This window comes from Argentina anserina, chromosome 7 (genome assembly GCF_933775445.1).
Source record: "Argentina anserina chromosome 7, drPotAnse1.1, whole genome shotgun sequence".
In the NCBI taxonomy this organism is placed as follows: Eukaryota; Viridiplantae; Streptophyta; class Magnoliopsida; order Rosales; family Rosaceae; genus Argentina; species Argentina anserina.
In genome coordinates, this window is record NC_065878.1 from 23,324,410 (window position 1) to 23,344,686 (window position 20,277).

Genomic DNA, 20,277 nt, shown 5'->3' on the forward strand with positions numbered 1-20,277 from the left:
AGACAGCCCAACTAGAATATCACTTTTACATGCATGAAGTAGAACAGTGTATCACTTTTTCTTAGAGGAGAGTACTATATATAATGATACTCCCCAACGACATCAAAAGGAAAGAATTTTTTGACAATCTAAGAACAAAAGTGTGGTAGCCATGTATCTTCAAGTTTTCATCAGACTATTCAAGTAATCAGAATGCATGAAAGCTAGGAGTACTTGTTTCATGCATTGAGCTCATCTCTCTCTCTCTCTCTCTCTCTGGTTAGAATTTGATTCACAATTTGTAGTGCCGGTAAGAGATACAAATCGCATGCTTGCTTACTATGAATCGTAACTTTAATTACTTAGTTGAATATAACTCTCCTACACAAGTTTACGCCACGATCATATAAAATATAAATCTAATTAATCATATATGTAAATCATTTGATTTATTTCCTAATATTTTTTACCAATAGCTTAGCTAACAAACAACTCAGTATATCTTCAAACGATCATGTATGTTCCTAACCAAATCTCATAGCCTCAATTCTAACACCATTCGACGAAGGTAGTTATAGTCATTGTTCTAAAAAAGCGGCCACCTAAGCCCCTAGGCGCTAGGAGGTCGGTTACCACCGCGATTTTTACCTCGGCAGCCATCTTCGACGTTTTGCGAATTAGGCGGCCACCTAGGCGGTTAAAAATCAATTGACTAAAAAAAACTAAAAAAATTTGAGATTTAGTATTGTATTTGTTTTATAATTAATCTTTTTAACTAATATTTTTATATGGACTTATTATTGTGAATTTAGACTATTTTCAAAATTAATATTGAGTATCATTATATATTTTTAATCATAAATATAATTTAAATACATAAATATAAATAAATAAATATTTAATAATTTGAAAACCAATTAGGTACCGCGTAGCCGTCTAGATATTAAGAAGTGGTTGTCTGACTCAATACCGCCTGACATTTTTTCGAACCTTGTTTACTGTAGATATATCAATGTAGTTATTCAAAACATAAGATTGTTAATGTCGACATGAACTACTATGTATTTGGTCGTAAAAATACTGTCATATGACTCATATCTCTGAAAAAAAAGAGTATATAAAATAACAAAAATGAAAGCAAGTAAAAGGTGATTTTTCATAGGGAACTGTCCAACTGTCCAACTTTTTAGCAGACACAAGGGGTTGACAACTGACAAGGGGATCGGCTAAAGTAGAAAAGGTCCATAAAAGCCCTTAATTTATAAGTCGAAAGCACAACAAGAGAAGCAGCCCCAGTTGGCTTTGGCTTTACCGGAAGCAAACGTTGAAAGCTAAACAACCCTTTGAAAATTCAAGAGAGGCAGATAGAGGTTGACGTGTTCATCTCAAAGAGAGAAGAGGCGAATCACGAGCCTCATCTTGGGATTTCTTACACCACAGCACTCATTCACAGGTGCAGCTCTCATCTTTCTTCTCTGAAAGAGATTTGAGTTCTGTTTTTTTTTTGTTCTTGAAAGAAAGCTCATGTTTTTGGGTTCTTTTCTTTTTTAAAAGAAAAGTTCGATCTTTGAGGCATTTGTGTTGTCTTTGAGACTGGGTTTGGCTCGGTTATAGCTTTTCGCATTTACATTGGTTTCGTTTTGATTGAGCAGAAAGTTCATGCAAATAGGAACACCATGTTTTTCTTTGACTGCCTGTGTGATTTCTGTAATGGATTCGTTTAGCTTTTCTGCATCAAACACTATTGGAATCAGCTTCAAAACCATATGTTTCTCTATATAAATTCACCTTTTGCTTGTTTAGTAAATCGAGTTTATGGATTTGAGTGGAAAGACACCGAAAGCATGAGCCTTTTTTTTTTCCGTTTTGGCGCACTTAACTTTCAGAATCATTTCCTCAGCTTCGGAGAATTCACAGTTTAAGATTTACCACTAATTGGTTTCCTGGCAGAATGCAATGCCTTTTGAGATTTTCTTCCCAGAATATGCTTGCTTAAAGGTCTGTGGTCCTAAACAAACTGGGATGGGAAATGAAAAGAAGTCTGTCATTGTCTACATTGATGTGTGTGTTTGTATTGATAGCCTGGAGTTGCAGGAATAAAATTATATGAATTTACATGTTTTGGAAATAATAGGGCGGCTGACATCTGCTAATTGAGCAATTTGTATAAGATGTTTTTTTAATACATGAAAACTGTTGGATTATTGGAAGATCATGAAATTTCCACAACAGCTTTGTATTTACTCCTTAATATAACAAGACGTGTTCGGTCCCACAAATTGTTAAACAGAATAAGAAAGACGAGTCTGCTTTACAAAATCATATGTTATATGTATCTAGTAGAACTCTTATTCCTGAATGCTCTTCTTTCTTTGATTGTGCTTATACATCTGGAGACCTAAGGCACTCACAATTGGTCTTACCGATTGTTCAGGATCTCTGTGAGGGATTATGTTGTTGTGTTAATGGGCTGCTATAGTTCAAAACTAAAGAAAACTCCAGGCTATGAGGACCCGAAAGTTCTTGCTGCTGAAACACCATGTAAGCGTTCTTTATTACCTTTGTTCTGCGACTTGCTCATTTGCATCATAATCATATTTATCATGAGATTAGGAAGCCTTAACTAGTCTTTGCTTATCTTTTCCTTCTCCATCTCCCACTTTATCTGAAATCAACAGGAGATCATTGTGGTAAACTAATCTGATGAAACTCACAACTCCCATTGCAGCACGCATGCATAAATGTACTGGAGGATTGAACTTGTTCTACTATGGTCGTCACTGTCAAATTTGGGGCTGACATTTCATATTAGAATAACATGTCACATAAGTTTACGAGAAGCATGCGATAAGATTTATATAGGAGCGTTATTAGTTAAGATAGGATGAAGGTCCTGGCTCTTTCAGCTTGATATTTCTTATCAGTTGCATACAGAAAAATACAGACTCATGTAAGAGCGTCGTTAGTTAAGCTAGAACCAAGTTCCTGGCTCTTTACAGCTGGATATTGCTTATTCACTTCCTAGTGCTGCTGCAGCATACTGCGAAAGACATTATTATGGCCACACCTCCTGACTCCTGATTACTGTAGCCAGTGTGGAAATCTGACAATGTGAATTGTTTTTTTGTTGGTGCAGTTACAGTGAGTGAAGTAGAAGCCTTGTATGAGCTTTTTAAGAAATTGAGCAGTTCTATATATGATGATGGGCTCATCCACAAGGTAGGTTTGCTAACATGTGATCTAATTTCAACCTCATTTTTATCTCCAATCTGTTGTGAAATTTTGGTTTTTTATGTACAGTAAGTGATATTGCACTTATCCGTCTTTCTGAACAGGAAGAATTCCAACTAGCACTCTTCAGGAACCAGAATAAGGAGAATCTTTTTGCAGACAGGGTATGTAATGTCCGCCCCTACTTATTTTCAAACTGTGCTATCATTAAGATGTTTCAGGGAGTTTGATGATGAGGCCAATAAGAGATTACACCTGGGAAACATGTGTATGTTAGATAACACATAAGCACGAGTAGCTATTATTGTCCAGACAGAATTTCGAAATTAATCTTTTGGTGTTACATGTAGATATTCGACTTATTTGATGTCAAGCGCAACGGGGTTATTGAGTTTGGAGAATTTGTTCGATCATTGGGCGTCTTTCACCCTGATGCACCTGTAGAAGACAAAATTGTATGTAAGTACTATTTTCTTACAATGGGTTAATGATACTCATGTTCTTCCGGTTTTAGTTTCTCATGTATGTCAAACTGCAACGTCATGGATTGAGACTATCCCAGTACTATTGCTGTTTGCTAATTTATGCTGGGAATCCTTTTGCAGTTGCATTTAGACTGTATGATCTTAGACAAACAGGGTTCATTGAACGAGAGGAGGTCAGTTTTCTTTCAGTCTCTTTCTCTTTGTTCCTTCTCTTACATTTTGGTTTCTCATATGGCAATCATTCCTCTAAATTCTACATGCCTTTTGCATTCATCCCATAAAATTAAACAACCATAAGTATGTCGTCAAAGTACGTTGCATGATTCTTTATTAGAAACTTATGATAGTAAATTTGTTGACAGTTGAAGGAGATGGTGCTGGCGCTTCTGCACGAATCGGATCTGTTACTTTCAGATGATGTTGTCGAAGCCATTGTGGATAAGGTGCATAATGATACATTTAGTGACCCCAACTCTTATCCTGGTTAAGAACTTGAGATTAATATTCTAAAGTTTTCATCTCGTTTCGCAGACATTTAGTGATGCAGATACAAAAGGTGATGGAAGGATTGATCAGCAAGAGTGGAAGGAGTTTGTTCTGAAGCATCCAACTTTGATCCTAAAGAATATGACTCTGCCGTACCTAAAGTAAGCAATGCATTCTACATGAAGTTGTCAAGCATCAGACGCAAAATTGGAACTGTCTTCATTTATCTTCTCCAAAAGCAGTTAATAGTAATGTTTCTGCTCCACATTTTTAATGTTCTTCTGTATCTCAGGGACATCACGCTAGCTTTCCCTAGCTTTGTAATGAGTTCTGAAGTTGAAGATTCAGATATCTGAGGGATTCCATGAAGGAGTCATTAAGAATTCCATGTGCCTGGATGGTGATTGAAACTAATGACAAGATCGCGGTGAAGCTCTACTCACGTTGACAATGATGTCTTTAGTTTATGAAGAACCCATGAAGCGCATTTCAGAGATAAGCCAACTCTGCATCGCAGGTTGCGTTCCTGAGTCTTATCTTCAATCTTGAAATCTACTGTAGGCATGGATAAGTGTATATACTGTCCATGTATGTGCAGCTGGGAGTAAAATTATATGTGCAAGTCAATCTCTGCATACCTTAGGAGTTTTGTAACACCAGGAGTCCTGTGATGACAGTTAAGTCTATATATTGAAATCTATCCTTTGACACAGACACATTGTTTTGACTATGTCCAAAATTTAAACTTCCAAGATAAGGAATGCTAGAACATTGTTTGCTAGCTATGTCATACCTTTGAATTTGTAATCATACACCACCATTTACCAAGGAGATAAGAACTGAGATAAGGCAGGAGTCTTTGTCTGTGCATCAAAGAAAAGGATGGTTGAGCAAGACACAAGAAACCTCTCACAGCTGTTTCAGACTTGCCCATCAAGAGGGTAGGTTACCTCCTCAAAAGGGGTCAGTTAGCATGGGAGGCCACTAAATTAAGGCAATGCATAACACCCCACAGGTCTGATCCTCAATGGGGTCTTTATTGGGTAAGGTCCCCCTCATCTTTTGGATAATGGAAAAGTGGAAATTGATGTGTTGCATGCTTGCTGCTAAACCAAAAGGGTGCCTTTCATGATTGAATGCTCGTGTTACCAAGTATTTAATGGTTATGTCACTAAAGTGTTATGTTGTCTAATCCACTTTTCCACCCAATTTTTCACTTATGGTGTGCTTGTTACCGTCAAAATAACACCATGTCGATACTTTATAAAAGTTATAACAAATTGTGAATTTGCATTGATAATCGATCACTATTTAATACACTGAATCAATCATTCAGAATATACATCGTCGTTTTCATTTTAATTAAGATTAAAGTCAAGCTGGTTATCTTGTAAAAATAAATTATGAAAAATAGCACTGAAAATTTATTATTATTTAGACTTAGATTAAAAAATAAAATTATGGAGAAATATAATGGAGCGTGAACCACATGAGATACGATGGTTTAAGTCCTTGCTAACCACAACGTCTAGAGTTCGAAACCCCCTAAAGCCTGGGTGGCGAGCCAGTAGAGGCCCATGTCGGATTAATTTGGTTTTGTTGGGATAGTCTGCATATGTGTGTTGCTAACGGCTAATCTCCCCCCCCCCCCCCCCCGATCAAAAATATATATATATATATATATATATAATGGCGCGTGCAATAAACGCGCGATTAGTGTTTATTGCAAATAGAGAGCCAACAACCAAAACCAGGTAGATTCAAGAAGAAGAAGAAGAAGGAGATAGTCAAGACTCAGCGATTTTGATTCCCACTGCAGAAGGCTCTCCTTGGGTTCTCAAGCTTTCATGGCCGATCATTTTGACCTCCTTTCCAGGTTCACCTCCACTCCATCTTCTTCCTCCTTTTTCTTTTTCTTGATTGCGATTCATTTTTGATCTGGTTCCTTCTTCTTCTTCTTCGCAGCTCGCTCGCATCTGATTCAATCCAGTGGTTCATAGCTTGACGAAGACCGCAACGATTTCTGGTAATTTTCTATCTCAATTTTGACTCGGATTAGAATCTTTGATTCATTTTGAACTATCTAGGATTACGTTACTGTGAGTGAGCTGTTCAAATATTCGTTTTCGAGTCGATTTTCGTTATCGAAATCGGTTACAAGCGTTTTGATTGAGTGTGTTTTGGTTTGGATTGGTGTAGTGCACTAGTGGCAATTGTTGATACAAAATTTAGCTCTATTGTAATGCAATCAGTTCATGAGGAGAATAAGAAGAATTTGAAGCGTTCGAGATCATTAACTTGCGAAATGCCGGTCACGGATTGCAATGTGTCACAGACTACACTTGATGACTGCATTGTTTTCCGCATTGAGGAGGTTGTGCAGCATCCTTTGCCTGGATACGTTGCGCCATCGTCAATCAATTTTAGCTCCGATGACAGCATTGTGACGTATCTGTATAGTCCTGATGAGAGTTTGAACCGGAAGGTGTATGCGTTTGACTTGAAGAGTTGTAATGAGAAGCTGTGCTTTAGTCCTCCGGATGGTGGACTTGACGAGAGTAATATATCGGCAGAGGAGAAGTTGAGGAGGGAGAGGTTGAGGGAGCGGGGGTTGGGAGTGACGAGGTACGAATGGGTTAAGACGAGCTCGGCAAAGAGAGCCATCATGGTGCCATTGCCAGCAGGGGTTGGTTTCTTAATCTTTTGGAATGATTGGATAATTTTTGTTTGTTTGTTTACGTGTACATGAACTTGAAATTAAATTGTTCTAATTGAGGGATATGGTGTTCTGTTTATGGACAGATTTATATCCAGGATCTTTCATGTTCAAAACCAGAGCTCAAGCTTCCTAGCACGCCGTCTTCACCGATTATTGATCCCCATCTATCCCCAGATGGTACAATGCTTGGTTATGTAAAAGACAGCGAGTTGCATGTTCTGAATTTGTTATACAATGAATCAAAACAGCTAACGTTTGGCGCTAGAGGAGATGTTTTGGTAAGTCTTCTTTAATTGTTATTTAGTAACTGTAGGTCTGAAGTAATTGAGTCATTGGGATTCGGTGTATTAGTTGCGAGTTAGACTTTCTAGAAAAACAATTATTTTGTCTATATAATGATTGCATGTTACAGCTCCATCGACCTAACCGAATAATGTATGCTGAAGGTGTGCTAGTGTGTTTTGCTTTGGAAAGTAATACATCTATCTGTTTGATTTTATAAGCTCGACCTTTTGTTGTACTATTGGTTGATGTGACTGGTGTTTTGTGTATTGCAGACTCATGGTCTTGCTGAATATATAGCTCAGGTGAGGAATTCATCCCATAATAATTCTCCAGGGGATTCAGTTAAAAAATTTCTTACGTTCACAGCATTTTAATGATTGCAGGAAGAAATGGACCGCAAAAACGGATACTGGTGGTCTCTAGACAGCAAATTCATTGCATTCACAGAAGTTGATTCCTCTGAGATTCCTCTCTTCAGAATCATGCATCAAGGCAAAAGTTCTGTTGGTTTAGAAGCTCAAGAAGATCACCCTTATCCCTTTGCGGGAGCGTCAAATGTCAAAGTTCGTCTAGGAGTAGTTTCCTCTGCTGGAGGTCCCATTACTTGGATGGAACTTCTCTGTGGGGGTACAGATCAACCAGACAGTGAGGAGGAGTATTTGGCAAGAGTAAATTGGATGCATGGAAACGTTCTTATAGCCCAGGTTTTGAACAGGTCACACACCAAGCTAAAGCTCCTTAAGTTTGATATTAAAAATGGGAAGAGAAAAATTTTATTGGTAGAAGAACAACGGACATGGGTAAACTTACATGACTGTTTCACACCTCTAGACAAAGGACTGACCAAATCTTGTGGTGGATTTATCTGGGCAAGTGAGAAATCAGGATTCAAACATCTTTACCTGCATGATGCCAATGGGACATGCTTAGGTCCTATCACTGAAGGAGAATGGATGGTTGAGCAGATTGCTGGTGTAAATGAAGCTGCAGGTCTTGTTTATTTCACTGGAACTTTGGAGGGGCCTTTAGAATCACACCTTTACTGTACTAAACTATTCACAGACAGAAGCCAACCCTTGCAAGCTCCAGTGAAGTTGACTCGCAACAAGGGGAGGCATGTCGTCGTGCTTGATCATCATATGAGGAACTTTGTTGATATCCATGACTCCCTAGATTTTCCTCCCACGGTTTTACTCTGTTCCTTGCACGATGGAAATGTCATTATGCCTCTGTATGAGCAGCGATTCACAATTCCGAGATTCAAAAAGCTTGAACTTGAGCCACCAGAGTTGGTTCATTTACGGGCTAATGACGGTTCAACATTGTATGGGGCTCTATACAAGCCTGACAAGGCTAAATTTGGACCTCCACCTTATAAAACAATGATCTATGTGTATGGTGGACCATCTGTCCAGGTTGTTTCTGATTCTTGGATGAGTACAGTTGACATGAGAGCCCAGTATCTAAGAAGCAAAGGCATCTTAGTATGGAAGGTCAGTTTTCTTTCACATATCAACCATGACATTTATTTATAAACAAGTTAGTAGTCTAATATCGTTTATGTTGTATTATTAAGTCTCAGAATAGGACTCATAATTGGATTTGAAGAATATTCCCTTCAATTAGAATCCAACCGCTTGCATGCTTAAAATGATTTTGGAACTTTTAAGGACAGATTGATAGCTTAAAAGGTCTTTGGAGAGGGAGATTTTTGAAAAACAAACTGCGTCGAGAGTTATTATACTGGAATATCAGGGATAGTTTTGAGGCTGAATGTATGATTGTTTACTTGATTGCAGTTGGATAACAGAGGATCTGCTCGACGCGGACTGAAGTTTGAAGGCTCTTTGAAACACAATGCTGGTCGTATTGATGCAGATGATCAACTGACTGGGGCCCAATGGCTTGTAGACAAAGGGCTAGCAGAAGCAGGTCACATTGGATTGTATGGTTGGAGCTATGGTGGGTATCTTTCAGCTATGGCTTTAGCCAGGTTTCCTGATGTGTTCCGATGTGCAGTGTCTGGTGCCCCTGTAACAGCGTGGGATGGGTACGACACATTCTATACTGAGAAATATATGGGACTTCCTTCTGAGAATAAAGAGAGTTACGAGTGCAGCTCATTGATGCACCATGTGCACCAGATGAAAGGAAAATTGTTACTCGTGCACGGAATGATCGATGAAAACGTGCATTTCAGACATACTGCCAGGCTTGTCAATGCGCTCATTGCAGCTAGGAAGACTTATGAACTGTTAATTTTTCCAGATGAACGACACATGCCACGCCGGCATAGTGATCGAGTTTATATGGAAGAAAGAATCTGGGAATTCATAGAAAGAAACTTGTGAAAACCATGTCTAATACACCTTTGTTGTTGTAATTTTTCTTTTCGGGGCCTTGGCGGATGCCACTGTCAAGAGATATATGTTCATCTCCTTCATTTCTGTCTTTTAAGTTCGAGCCAGCTTCTGCTGTTCTGTTCAGGTTTTAGTAACTGTACACAGATATTGGTTTTCCCTCGGATTCATAGGTGAAAAAAGTGTGGTCATTTGGTTTCATTTCTTCATAATTACACGTGGCGAACACCTATTGGCTTGTTTGATGTGTTGTGCACGTTGTCGTGTTCCCTAAATATCACCACCCTCTTTTCCACTCCTCTGTTTCTCTCCGCCACTCAGTTTTCAAAAATAAAACCCAAAAAAAAAAAAGGACCGTGAAAATTCTAGAAACACAACCACATCTGAATATGACGAATGAAGTTTCCGGTACCTTGCTTGGTCGGAGCGTCGGTGTCTGAATCTCTGCTCGCATTTTCAGCTTCTTGAGGTAAACGACGCATATGTGGTATATATTAATATATGTTCTTGTTTCTTCATTCATTTTGGATCATTTCCCAGAAAATAATGACTGATTAATTAGTTGGGATAATTTTCTTCTTTTAAGATTAGTGCTAACGTTTTATTTATGGTTGTTTGTTGGTGTTCTGTTTCTGATATCATATGAACTGATCAGTCTGATGATTTGAGTTGCATGTATTATTAGATAGATTCATATGTATATAGATACGATATTTTTATTTATTTTTGATATATATATTAGACAGAGAAATGAAAAGATGGATTTTTGGGATGAGAAAAGATATAACAATCTGAGAGATGAAATGATCTGAATGGGATTTTGTTGAATTTGTAGGGTCAATCTAGCTCGTTTAATGCTAACAGAGACGAATAGTTTAAAGAAGAAGAAGTGAAAGAAGAGGGTTGCATAGCGTTGGCGTTTATCGTGGTGGGGCTTGGCGTTTTGGTTTGTGCCCCATTTTAGTTGGAGGGAATATGAGTTTGAATCTGTGAGTTACGTTTTGGGTTTGAGAGTTAGCAGCTGTGGTAGACTGGTAGGATTTGTGTTACAAGCTTGGGTGTTGGATTTCAGGGACCAATTAATACAATGTCTGTTGCCAGTGTTGCTATTGGTTCTGGATACGAAGAATGTTTGAACTTCCCTTGCAGTTTTTCCGGTGGATTTGGGCTGTCATCTGGTGACTCTATTTTGATATACCTCAGTGTCGGTGGGTCTGTGATTCCGATGTGTGTGACTGAGTCGGATTCCATTGCTTCGGTGAAACTGAGAATCCAAGCCTCTAAAGGTTTTTTCGTGAAGAAACAGAAGCTGGTTTTTGAAGGCAGGGAACTGGCGAGGAATAATTCTTCTGTCAGGGACTATGGGGTAAGTGATGGGAACCTATTGCACTTGGTACTTAGGCTATCGGATCTCCAGGCTATTACTGTTAGGACTGTGTGTGGCAAGGAGTTTGAGTTACATGTTGAGAGGAGTAAGAATGTTGGTTATGTGAAACAGCAGATTACTAAGAAAGGGAAAGGGTCTGTTGATCTCAAAGATCAGCAACTTATATGTGACGGCGAAGAGCTTGAAGATCAGAGACTCATTAATGATATATGTAGAAGTAATGACGCTGTTATTCATTTGCTTGTCAGGAAAACTGCCAAGGTTAGAGCTAAACCAATCGAGAAAGATTTTGTAGTGTCAATTGAGGCTTTGAATTTGAACGAGAAGAAGCCTACTTTAGCCAGAGAAGTTGTGGGATGTCAAGTTTTAGAGGAAGCAAATTGGAAGAGAACTTGTTTTGGAACCTCTAATTGTAAATCCTAAGATTGAGTTTTCGTTAGGGATGAAAAAGCTGATCTACTCTACTTTGGATGGGATAGAAAGAGGTTGTGAGCCAGTACCCTCTTCAGAGGGATCTGGTGGGGCTTATTTTATGCAAGACTCTTCTGGTATGAAGTATGTTTCTGTTTTCAAGCCAATAGATGAGGAACCGATGGCAGTGAACAACCCTCGAGGATTGCCCTTATCATTGGATGGTGAAGGTTTGAAGAAAGGTACAAGGGTTGGAGAGGGGGCATTAAGGGAAGTTGCAGCATACATTCTAGATCATCCAAAGAATGGGCGTCGTAAGTCTTATAACGAGGAGAAAGGCTTTGCCGGGGTGCCACCTACAGTTATGGTTAAGTGCTTGCACAAAGGATTTTATCATCCGGAAGGTTATGAGTCTGCTGCCAAGAACATGAAGATCGGATCACTTCAGATGTTCATGAAAAATCAAGGAAGTTGTGAAGAGATTGGTCCTCGTGCTTTTCCGGTGCATGAGGTACATAAAATTTCTGTGTTGGACATGAGGTTGGCAAATGCAGACAGACACGCTGGAAACATACTGATTAGCCGTGAGAGTGAAGACAGTGAGATAGAGCTTATTCCCATTGATCATGGGTATTGTTTGCCCGAGAATGTAAGTATTCCTCCTATTGATGCTTCACTAGAATTTGAATCCTGTTTTATTCCTTTACTTAATAGTACACATGAGTGACATGACCACTTTAGTAGTATAAATCTTAAATTTTGAAACTTAGGTTTGATGTATTTTGTACTTTAATTTGTTTGGATGCAGTTTGAAGATTGCACATTTGATTGGATTTACTGGCCTCAAGCGTAGCAACCTTATTCCTCTGACATTATTGACTACATCAGATCACTAGATGCTGAACAAGATATTGAACTTTTGAAGTATCATGGATGGAATCTACCACCTGATTGCGCCCGCAATCTTCGCATTTCCACTATGCTTCTAAAGAAAGGTGCAGAGAGAGGACTCACTCCCTTTGGCATTGGAAGCATCATGTGTAGGGAGACTTTGAAGAAAGAATCTGTTCTTGAACAGATCATTCAGGAAGCAAAAGAAGCTGAACTCCCGGGAGCAAGTGACGCTTCATTTCTCGAATCTGTGTCATCAATAATGGATCGATACCTTGACGAGCATTATTGAAAATACTGCATACTGGATGCAAGGCACAATGCCTTCGTCCATACACTCTTTGTCGATCACTAATGGCTTGCAGAGGTTTCTTATTTCTGCTATTTGATGATGAATCTTGTATTTACCACTTAAATAAATAGAAAATACCAGCCGACGACATCTTCTACTAAATAAATCATCTTGACATATTTCTTTTTCCTTATTTTAGCTTCCATACATCCTCGTTCAATCTCTGTCGTTGTAGTATATGGAATCCAGGAATTATTATGTGACAGTAGCATATAACTACAAGCTTCGATTATACTACTGAAACAGTGTTTCAAGCTGGGAGGTGCCACATTACCTACCTGATTGCGATTGATCATGTGTTTGGCCCTTCCATGTTACCTGATTTAAGCTCCGGGACTGCCTTCCAAATCGAGTTTGGATATATACTAGCATACAACTCCAACCTAAAACTTCATTTCAAGGTCAAATTCAAAGGAATGCTATTCTGGTATGAGTTTGGGGTTATCTAATTCAATGCTTGGCAACCAAACCAAACATAAAATTGGATGAGGAACATCCTCTTGATATGAGCCATGTGAGCATTTGGTGTTTGGAGGCACAAAAATGGATGCTTGTTACAAAATCACATCAACATGAGTGGACTACACCATCAGTCCATCACATTATGAATCAATATTCCACAGCTGGCCATGCTCTCTGGTCTTGGCCTTTGATCTAGGAAAGAGGTTCATCTTTCCCAAAACTTTCAAATATGGGAGGAGGGGCCTGAAGCTTTGAAATCCAAACAAACAAGGCACTTGGTTTGACCTAAAACATAATGACAAAAACAAGTTGCGCCGCGCCCTATAATTCACAATGTTGCCAACTCTAGCGTGCAGACACTGTCGTCTCCGACAGGTAGGTTTCATCAAACGAAACTTATTGAATCTAACATGGCCTGGTTCTCAGTCGGTCTTCTTTGCCAATTCTAACAAAAAAACTAAGTGGGAGTGATTTTCTGAATTACACTACATTATGTGTGGCATGGACGGCATAGCTCTTCCGGGGCAAATCATAGTACTTCTATCGCCCCATTATAGCTACTCGTAACCCATGTATACATCATCTTTCTCACAATAAACGTACACACATTAGTATATATGTATCCGTGTCGCGAGTTTATACATCCATCATTTCTGTTCATGCTAGAAGGATCCATGTTGTGAATGTTACAAACTTACAATGTTGTCCCCATTTTGCTCCTATTAAGAGCACAAGAGTCACCGATCTAGTTGTATATTGCTTAATGTTCGAGCAACTTCTTCCAACTATCACGGCCCACCGACGCCAATCATTACAAATTGAAGATACCTACAAAGCTGAGGCGACCACAAGATCCAAGTGACAGAGCCAAATTTGAAGTTGACAACAAGCTCCACATAGTTTTCTTCAACTGATCATGATCCATACATTATTAGTTTACGGGACAAAGCTAAATTCATACTTTGTATAGCTTCTACATCATTGACTCGTTGGGTATTTGAGTTCAACGAACAGAAAGGGAATACAATGCGACTTATTTTTATATATTGTCAAAAAATAGAACACGGTAAAAATACTATATTCTTACAGCTTAGCAATAAAATGTAACCTTCACCTAATTACGGATATGGGACAAAGTAAGTAGAGAATAGTTCGGAATTTAGACGGCAAGGCCACCCAAGAATGCCACTCCGGTGGAGGGTAACCATGATGAGCCATATATAAACTCCGACACGGTGAACTTGGTGGCCTCAACGATGGACGTGATGACCCGATAACCAGGCCATTTTACACGTTGGCCTACCGCCCCACCCGGTCCGTAGTTCATGTACTCGCCGTAGTAGAGAGTGTCTAGAGCGAAAGTGGTATTCCACTCGAGCCATCCACGAGGCTCTACATGATCCCCAATGTACGATAACATGTACACAACCCTAGAGTACATTTTCCAAGGGCGTCCCAAATACGTAGGATAGCTACCCTTTACGGGCTCAAGATCCGGCGTGGCAAGGATCCGACAAGCATGTATCGACATCCCGGTGTTCTGATTCGGGTCTTTTCTATTTTGAGCCGTGATGGTATTTTTTTGCATGGGCATTGGCTTGCGGGCAAAGAGAGTGCAATTTTGGAACACCACGGCCGCATTGCCAAATATGAAGTCCACTGTCCCATATATAGCGCATTCACGTATGAATTGCCGGTTCGAGTGCACGTAAAATGTGTCTTGATATCCGATAATGTTGCACCGGTAGACTACGGCGTGATCCGCCCCGACACGGAGGGCGACGGCTTGGTGCTTCCCCGGGCCGGCGTAGTTCTCAAACGTTATGTCCCGTGCAATGAAGCCTGCTCCGGTAGCCGCTGTGGACCAACAACCCAAGAGTCTCCCATTAGTCACAGCTTTTGTCACTATCATGCATATAGGACCATACACAGCAATACAAAATATAGTGAATATAGCATCGCTATCACATTAATCAAGTGACTAATATACCCATTGGCCATTACAGTCACGCACTTCCAATAATTTATAGAATTAGTAGTACTATGTTGCTATCCACTTATTTAGTTTGCTAATCAGGTTCAGCTGGGGTGCTTAAATTATAAATCATGACCAAGTTAAAAAAGATAAAGTATTTAGCTGAAGATTGAGGAATAAAGAACATTGCAACACTTGGTCATTTCAGCATGGGTAAATACGCCAATATTAAACAACACAAGAAAACGAGATTGCTAGTGAGTGTCACACACACATCACCAAGTTGCAAACTAACATGACACGTGAAAGTCGTAACTCAAGTCATGCAAAATAATGAACAAAATGACCCACCGCAAACATTTTTTCATGACGAAACTTCTTTGATGATATCAACTTTTGTATTTTGGGGTAATGAAATTTCAATTATTTGTGATACTTAGAAAGCATATTACAGGTGAAGAACTCTACTTAATTATTGAAGGTGAAAGTCTAAGATAGAGGAAGAATTTACCGAATGATGCAGTGTGGAATGTGGTTAAGTTTTGGCCAACATTTTTACCACCGGTGATCACGGTTTTGCCTCTGCCGTCTCCAATGAACATCAAGTTCGTCTTCTTCCTTCCCACCTTCAAATTATCTTCTTCGTACCTGGAAATCAATCCAAATTATTCTCAGACCTTTAAAGAAAGTAATCCATTTTTACTGAAAAGTAAAACGAGTTAAATCCATGAAATGCAAGCCATTAAGAGAAGGTATATCGGCCACATGCACATGTCGTTATGCACTTTACATGCAACAAAGTTTTACATACCAACAACCCGGTAGATAACGACGTCAATGCTCACGGTCCTCCCCACTATGCTCCACCGACAACCACCCATACTTATAATTTTACATTAATACGCTTCAAAACCTTTGTTTCTTTTCATTGCAAAATGACATGTAAAAGTTCATGGAAAGATGTAGTGATATTAATCTAAGAACCCAATACTGTTACTTTAGCAACGGGTTGATTATAATCGCGGATACTCTCGTTAGCTCATTGTCCGACGGGAGTAATTATTACCCAGATAATTATATTATATCACGGTATAATTAACATATATGCGATAAAAAATATAAAAAATATATAAATAATTAATCAAAAATAAACACGATAAAAAATATTATTAAGAGTACGCAAAATGTGATAGATAGAAGTTTATATAATAATTTCTCGTATTTACTGTTCAGACAAAATAGTGTGTCTGCGGTGTGAGAAACCGCGTTAAAAGATCTCCCTTATTGATTTGATCATAGATGTAATATTTTTGCACGGAATAATAGAAACCACATGCATCGAATCGGCCGGAGGACAAAAAAACAATTAGCAAAAGGGAGAGGAAAATGGGGGAAAGAAACAATCCAGCATTATTAGTCGAGTGAAACTTACCTTCCTGCCCTGACGTAAATAATTATACGGCGAGAACTATGCTCCGGTGCCTTCTTGATCGCCTCGGCGATCGTCTTGTAGGTTCCGTTGCCGTCCTTGGAGACGATTATATCGGCCTGTATCTGCGGCACCGGCAACGCCAGCAGCCTCCTCTCCTTATTGCCTAACCATGTGGGGAAATCCCGGGAGATATCGGCATTATCTCCTCCCATAATATCACGCTCCATCAGTAATCTTCTGTTCTGAATCGGCACTCCCGAGAAATCATTACTACTCGTCGCCGTGAATATCGCCAGGCAGTTACTCACCAGCTCCGACAAGTCCTTGAGCTTCTGGCCCAGCTCCTGTTTCACCGCGCCGCTCACGTCGGCGAGCCCCTCCCCGCACGTGTCTTGATTCGTCAGCGCCGAGCTCAGCCAAGTGAGCACGTCCTGGTTGGACCCGGCACTACCGTCGCGCCCGGGCGCGACGGTAGTGAGCGCGCGGGTGAGCGCGTCCACACTGTCGTCTAGGAGCTCGAGGCAGTCTTGGTAGGCGAACTTGGCTCGGGGGTCCATCTGGAGATAGGAGAGCCCCGAGGAAAGGTAGAGAGCTTTGTTGAGATGCTGCAGCGTCATGTTGAAGGAAATGTGGACGAGGTCGGACTCCGTCGCGTTCAGCGATCCCGGGAAGTCGAGGAGGGAGTTGACGCAGAGAGAAGGGAAGCGAGTCTTGGAGCAGGCGTCGGAGATGGCCTGCGTCGGCTTACGGTGGAGGAGCGAGGCGCTCGACGGCGACGAGGGCTTGGATCGGACTGCGATGAGAAGCACGGCGGAGACCACGGCAGCGACGATAAGAGTGATGGAGAGAATGGAGAATATGATGAGCTTCTTCTTGCTCTTACGAGGGGGCGGGTGATATTGCGGTGGTGGGGATTGGTCGCCCATGTAGCTTGAAGAACCTCCAGGATCGGAGGGTTGGAGACGACCGTATCCCATTGGAACTTCCGGTAAGTCTACGTACCTGAAGAAGTAGGGCTTCAGTGAGAGAGGTTTTTACTTGCAGCCAGCTAGCTGAGAATAGAGAGAAGGGAAGTGGGGTTTGAGCTTTGAAGATGGAGTGGGGTGCTGTGTATTTATATATGTGTCGTATTAATAATTGTGGACGACGAAGAAGAAGAATATGATGCGGATGGTGTAAATATTAGTGAGTGTGTGTATATAAATAAGTGTTGTATACATGATGATGGTGGTGAGAGATAAAGAGAGATAGAGAGAGTGGAGTGGGGACGATAGTGAGAGAATAAAAGAAGGTTGGTGTGAGGTCTGTGTTGATCTTCAGCATTAGCTGGCTACTACTTCCTCTTAGCTCATGTCTCATGAGCTCCCACCGAGTCAAAGACCACAGACATCTAAACAGCTTTTCTCTCAATTTGTATTTCCAGCTTCCTTAACTGGGTTCGTCTAGGGTACATCGTTGTACACTATAGAGCAGGCTAACAAGGGCTGTTATTTTTTACACGCAGTGGTGGTGGTGTGCTTCAGCGGTTGGATTTGCCGGCGTATCCCATACAGTCGCGTATGATAGAATTTTCGTCCTTAACTAGGTCATCTCACTTTGTTCTTTCTCCTCTCTAATTTCTGAAAACTACTTTGGAGGCTAAACACGAGAGGAGATGTATATATGGAGATTTCTCCAGACAAGGTATTCTGGTACGGTGAGTAATTATGTTGTGTATCCGTCACACTATGTGACACTGTCATATAGTGTATTAAGCTAATTATATTACGTCATGGTATAATTAACATGTACGCGGTGAAAATGACAAAAATTTTATTTATATAAAAACTAATCAGAAACAATAACAGTGAAAAATGAACCAATAACATTAAGGGGTACATCTCGTGAAATATGTGGCGGATATATATAATAATTTTCTCCCGGAGAAATAGTTGGACATATAACTACATGGAGTGTTTTCTTGATCTCATCTCATTATACTTGTTTAGGATATTGAACACTATATATTATTGACACTGAATTATTGAAGCGTTGCTAAATAATAGGACGCAACTTGAGATTGGACTAGGAGTAGTTACCTACACTCACTCCTTGAGATACACATAAGTTTGAAACCGCGTAATCCAATTTAATTTAACATAAACGATCGATGTGATCATACATAAATCACACAGTACTTTCAAAATCTATAGGTCAATTTTTTCCATAGTAATTGGAATTTTATGAGAGATTTCTATACTCGTTTTTGAAACACTTAAAACAATTGGAAGTGACGATAATGTACTATAATTGAAGCAAAACTAAGGGTGACGTCAGAATGTTAGTTAAAGTTTTTTTTTGTTCGATACAATTAGTTAAAGTTGAGTACCTGTGCGTGCATGAGTTTGATTCTCTTAGCTCTTAAGCTAAATGTCAAAATGTGCTGCTCACATTCTCTTTTTCATTTTACTTGGTGATTCTATTGCTAAATTTAATTATCTTACTAGTATTGATTGATTACATCCAATATTTCTTGAAAGGACATCCAATAGTTCTATGAAAAATGAAAATAGTTTCACTTCAATTATAAGGCTAGCTACTTCTTTTTCCTGCAGAATTTGTCCACATAAAATTGAGACCATTAAGAATAGCAAGCAAAATTTGGTCACGGTGCCCGCATATTGTAGCACGCATTTTATTAATATGAACAACGTAGTAGACCTGGTGGTCAGTGTTAGTTTACTTGTTAATTGACTCATCATATATTTGATGTTGTACAAAGTTTGACAGAAATGAGAATCAAATTATAATTAAGCATACCAAGTACGTACGTACGTACATGGTCTAAAATCAATAGTGACCCAATGCAACAATTTAGTCTCAAAGAAAATGACACTAACACACCTAAAATCGAGCTACGTCATATGATGTCGTAGATACTATCATAACACATAGACTGATCCTAAGTGGGTTAACACGTAATCAACATCGTTAAAAATGTAATGATTCAAAATGATATATAAACCCCGATAAATTAAACTTGCATCATCGACTTAGACGTTAGGATAGTTAGAACCGAGTGCGATAGCCAGTCAGCTAGTTAGACATATTCCTACTCAAATTAGGGTTTGCCGAGCGCATGAAGCTAGATGTAAAAGGTAGCGAGGTGCTCGAACAATATAACCCATCATCGGTCTTATATGTGCACAGTGCAGTGACATAGATTGATGTGAACGATTCTGATCTTCACCATTGAACTCACTCAATTTATGCTCATTTCATGACATTTAGTCATTTACAGCAGTTAGTTTTTCATGATGTTTTCACACAATTTAAACTTTCCAAAGGGTGTGAATATTATAAGATTCAAAACGAATCAGGCTTCTACAACCGTATTGGTGCTATTTGTACGATAAGCACAACAGTTTGAGACATTAATTAAGCACGTCAAAAATGAAAGACTCTTTATTCTAAATCCACATATAGAATCCTTAACATGTGGAGTTTCTTGAAAGAAAGACATATGAATACAGTTTATATGACAAAAGGAAAAAGGCACACAAAAGGTGATCGATTACCCGATGATGAAGGTAAAAACCCTTTGCTGGTACGTAAAACACCGAGAAACAACAAAGTGTCTTTCAGAAAGTGATATTCGATCTTGATTAATTCCTTAAGAATAATGTACGTCCACTGCTTGGTAATTTGAACAGTTTAATCATAACGGTTCCCTTTGAGAATCAGATGTGATACACCCACGGGTGCTTTGGAATGTGAATGATTTGCATGCACCTAGCTTGTTAGCTTGAGAAAGTTTCATCGTTTTTTTTCAAGTACAGATTT

General features: G+C 39.5%; 4 protein-coding genes across 8 annotated transcripts; 3 read left to right on the plus strand and 1 right to left on the minus strand.

The window, feature by feature from the left end:
• The first annotated feature begins 1,276 nt into the window (after positions 1–1,276).
• LOC126804071 (calcineurin B-like protein 4) lies at positions 1,277–4,895 on the plus strand. Of its 3 annotated transcripts, none has more exons than XM_050531838.1 (9): positions 1,277–1,432; positions 2,414–2,520; positions 3,116–3,198; positions 3,315–3,374; positions 3,561–3,669; positions 3,816–3,868; positions 4,058–4,138; positions 4,227–4,342; positions 4,474–4,895. In XM_050531838.1, exons 2-9 carry the CDS (start codon positions 2,445–2,447, stop codon positions 4,535–4,537), a joined length of 642 nt encoding a protein of 213 aa, XP_050387795.1. In that variant the 5' UTR covers positions 1,277–1,432; positions 2,414–2,444; the 3' UTR covers positions 4,538–4,895. The 3 variants fall into 3 exon arrangements, with proteins under 3 accessions (XP_050387795.1, XP_050387796.1, XP_050387794.1); XM_050531839.1 differs by lacking the exon at positions 1,277–1,432 and adding an exon at positions 1,562–1,977; XM_050531837.1 differs by lacking the exon at positions 1,277–1,432 and having other exon boundaries at positions 2,054–2,520.
• A 1,020-nt stretch (positions 4,896–5,915) lies between these two features.
• LOC126804055 (uncharacterized) lies at positions 5,916–9,665 on the plus strand. Of its 3 annotated transcripts, none has more exons than XM_050531816.1 (7): positions 5,916–6,057; positions 6,147–6,207; positions 6,381–6,867; positions 6,984–7,178; positions 7,458–7,487; positions 7,569–8,678; positions 8,985–9,665. In XM_050531816.1, the coding sequence occupies exons 3-7, from the start codon at positions 6,424–6,426 to the stop codon at positions 9,534–9,536; spliced, it is 2,331 nt and encodes a 776-aa protein (XP_050387773.1). In that variant the 5' UTR covers positions 5,916–6,057; positions 6,147–6,207; positions 6,381–6,423; the 3' UTR covers positions 9,537–9,665. The 3 variants fall into 3 exon arrangements, with proteins under 3 accessions (XP_050387773.1, XP_050387774.1, XP_050387775.1); XM_050531817.1 differs by having other exon boundaries at positions 6,414–6,867; XM_050531818.1 differs by having other exon boundaries at positions 6,434–6,867.
• A 227-nt stretch (positions 9,666–9,892) lies between these two features.
• Positions 9,893–12,611, plus strand: LOC126804061 (phosphatidylinositol 4-kinase gamma 3). The gene is given in 4 exon segments (XM_050531823.1): positions 9,893–10,014; positions 10,381–11,319; positions 11,321–11,992; positions 12,152–12,611. Coding segments are annotated over 3 exon segments (1,734 nt in total). The 5' UTR covers positions 9,893–10,014; positions 10,381–10,632; the 3' UTR covers positions 12,527–12,611.
• A 1,309-nt stretch (positions 12,612–13,920) lies between these two features.
• LOC126804060 (probable pectinesterase/pectinesterase inhibitor 34) lies at positions 13,921–17,606 on the minus strand. Its single transcript, XM_050531822.1, has 3 exons — positions 16,456–17,606; positions 15,535–15,671; positions 13,921–14,905 (listed from the first exon to the last, which is right to left on the minus strand). The coding sequence occupies exons 1-3, from the start codon at positions 17,430–17,432 to the stop codon at positions 14,208–14,210; spliced, it is 1,812 nt and encodes a 603-aa protein (XP_050387779.1). The 5' UTR covers positions 17,433–17,606; the 3' UTR covers positions 13,921–14,207.
• Between the last annotated feature and the right edge of the window lie 2,671 nt (positions 17,607–20,277).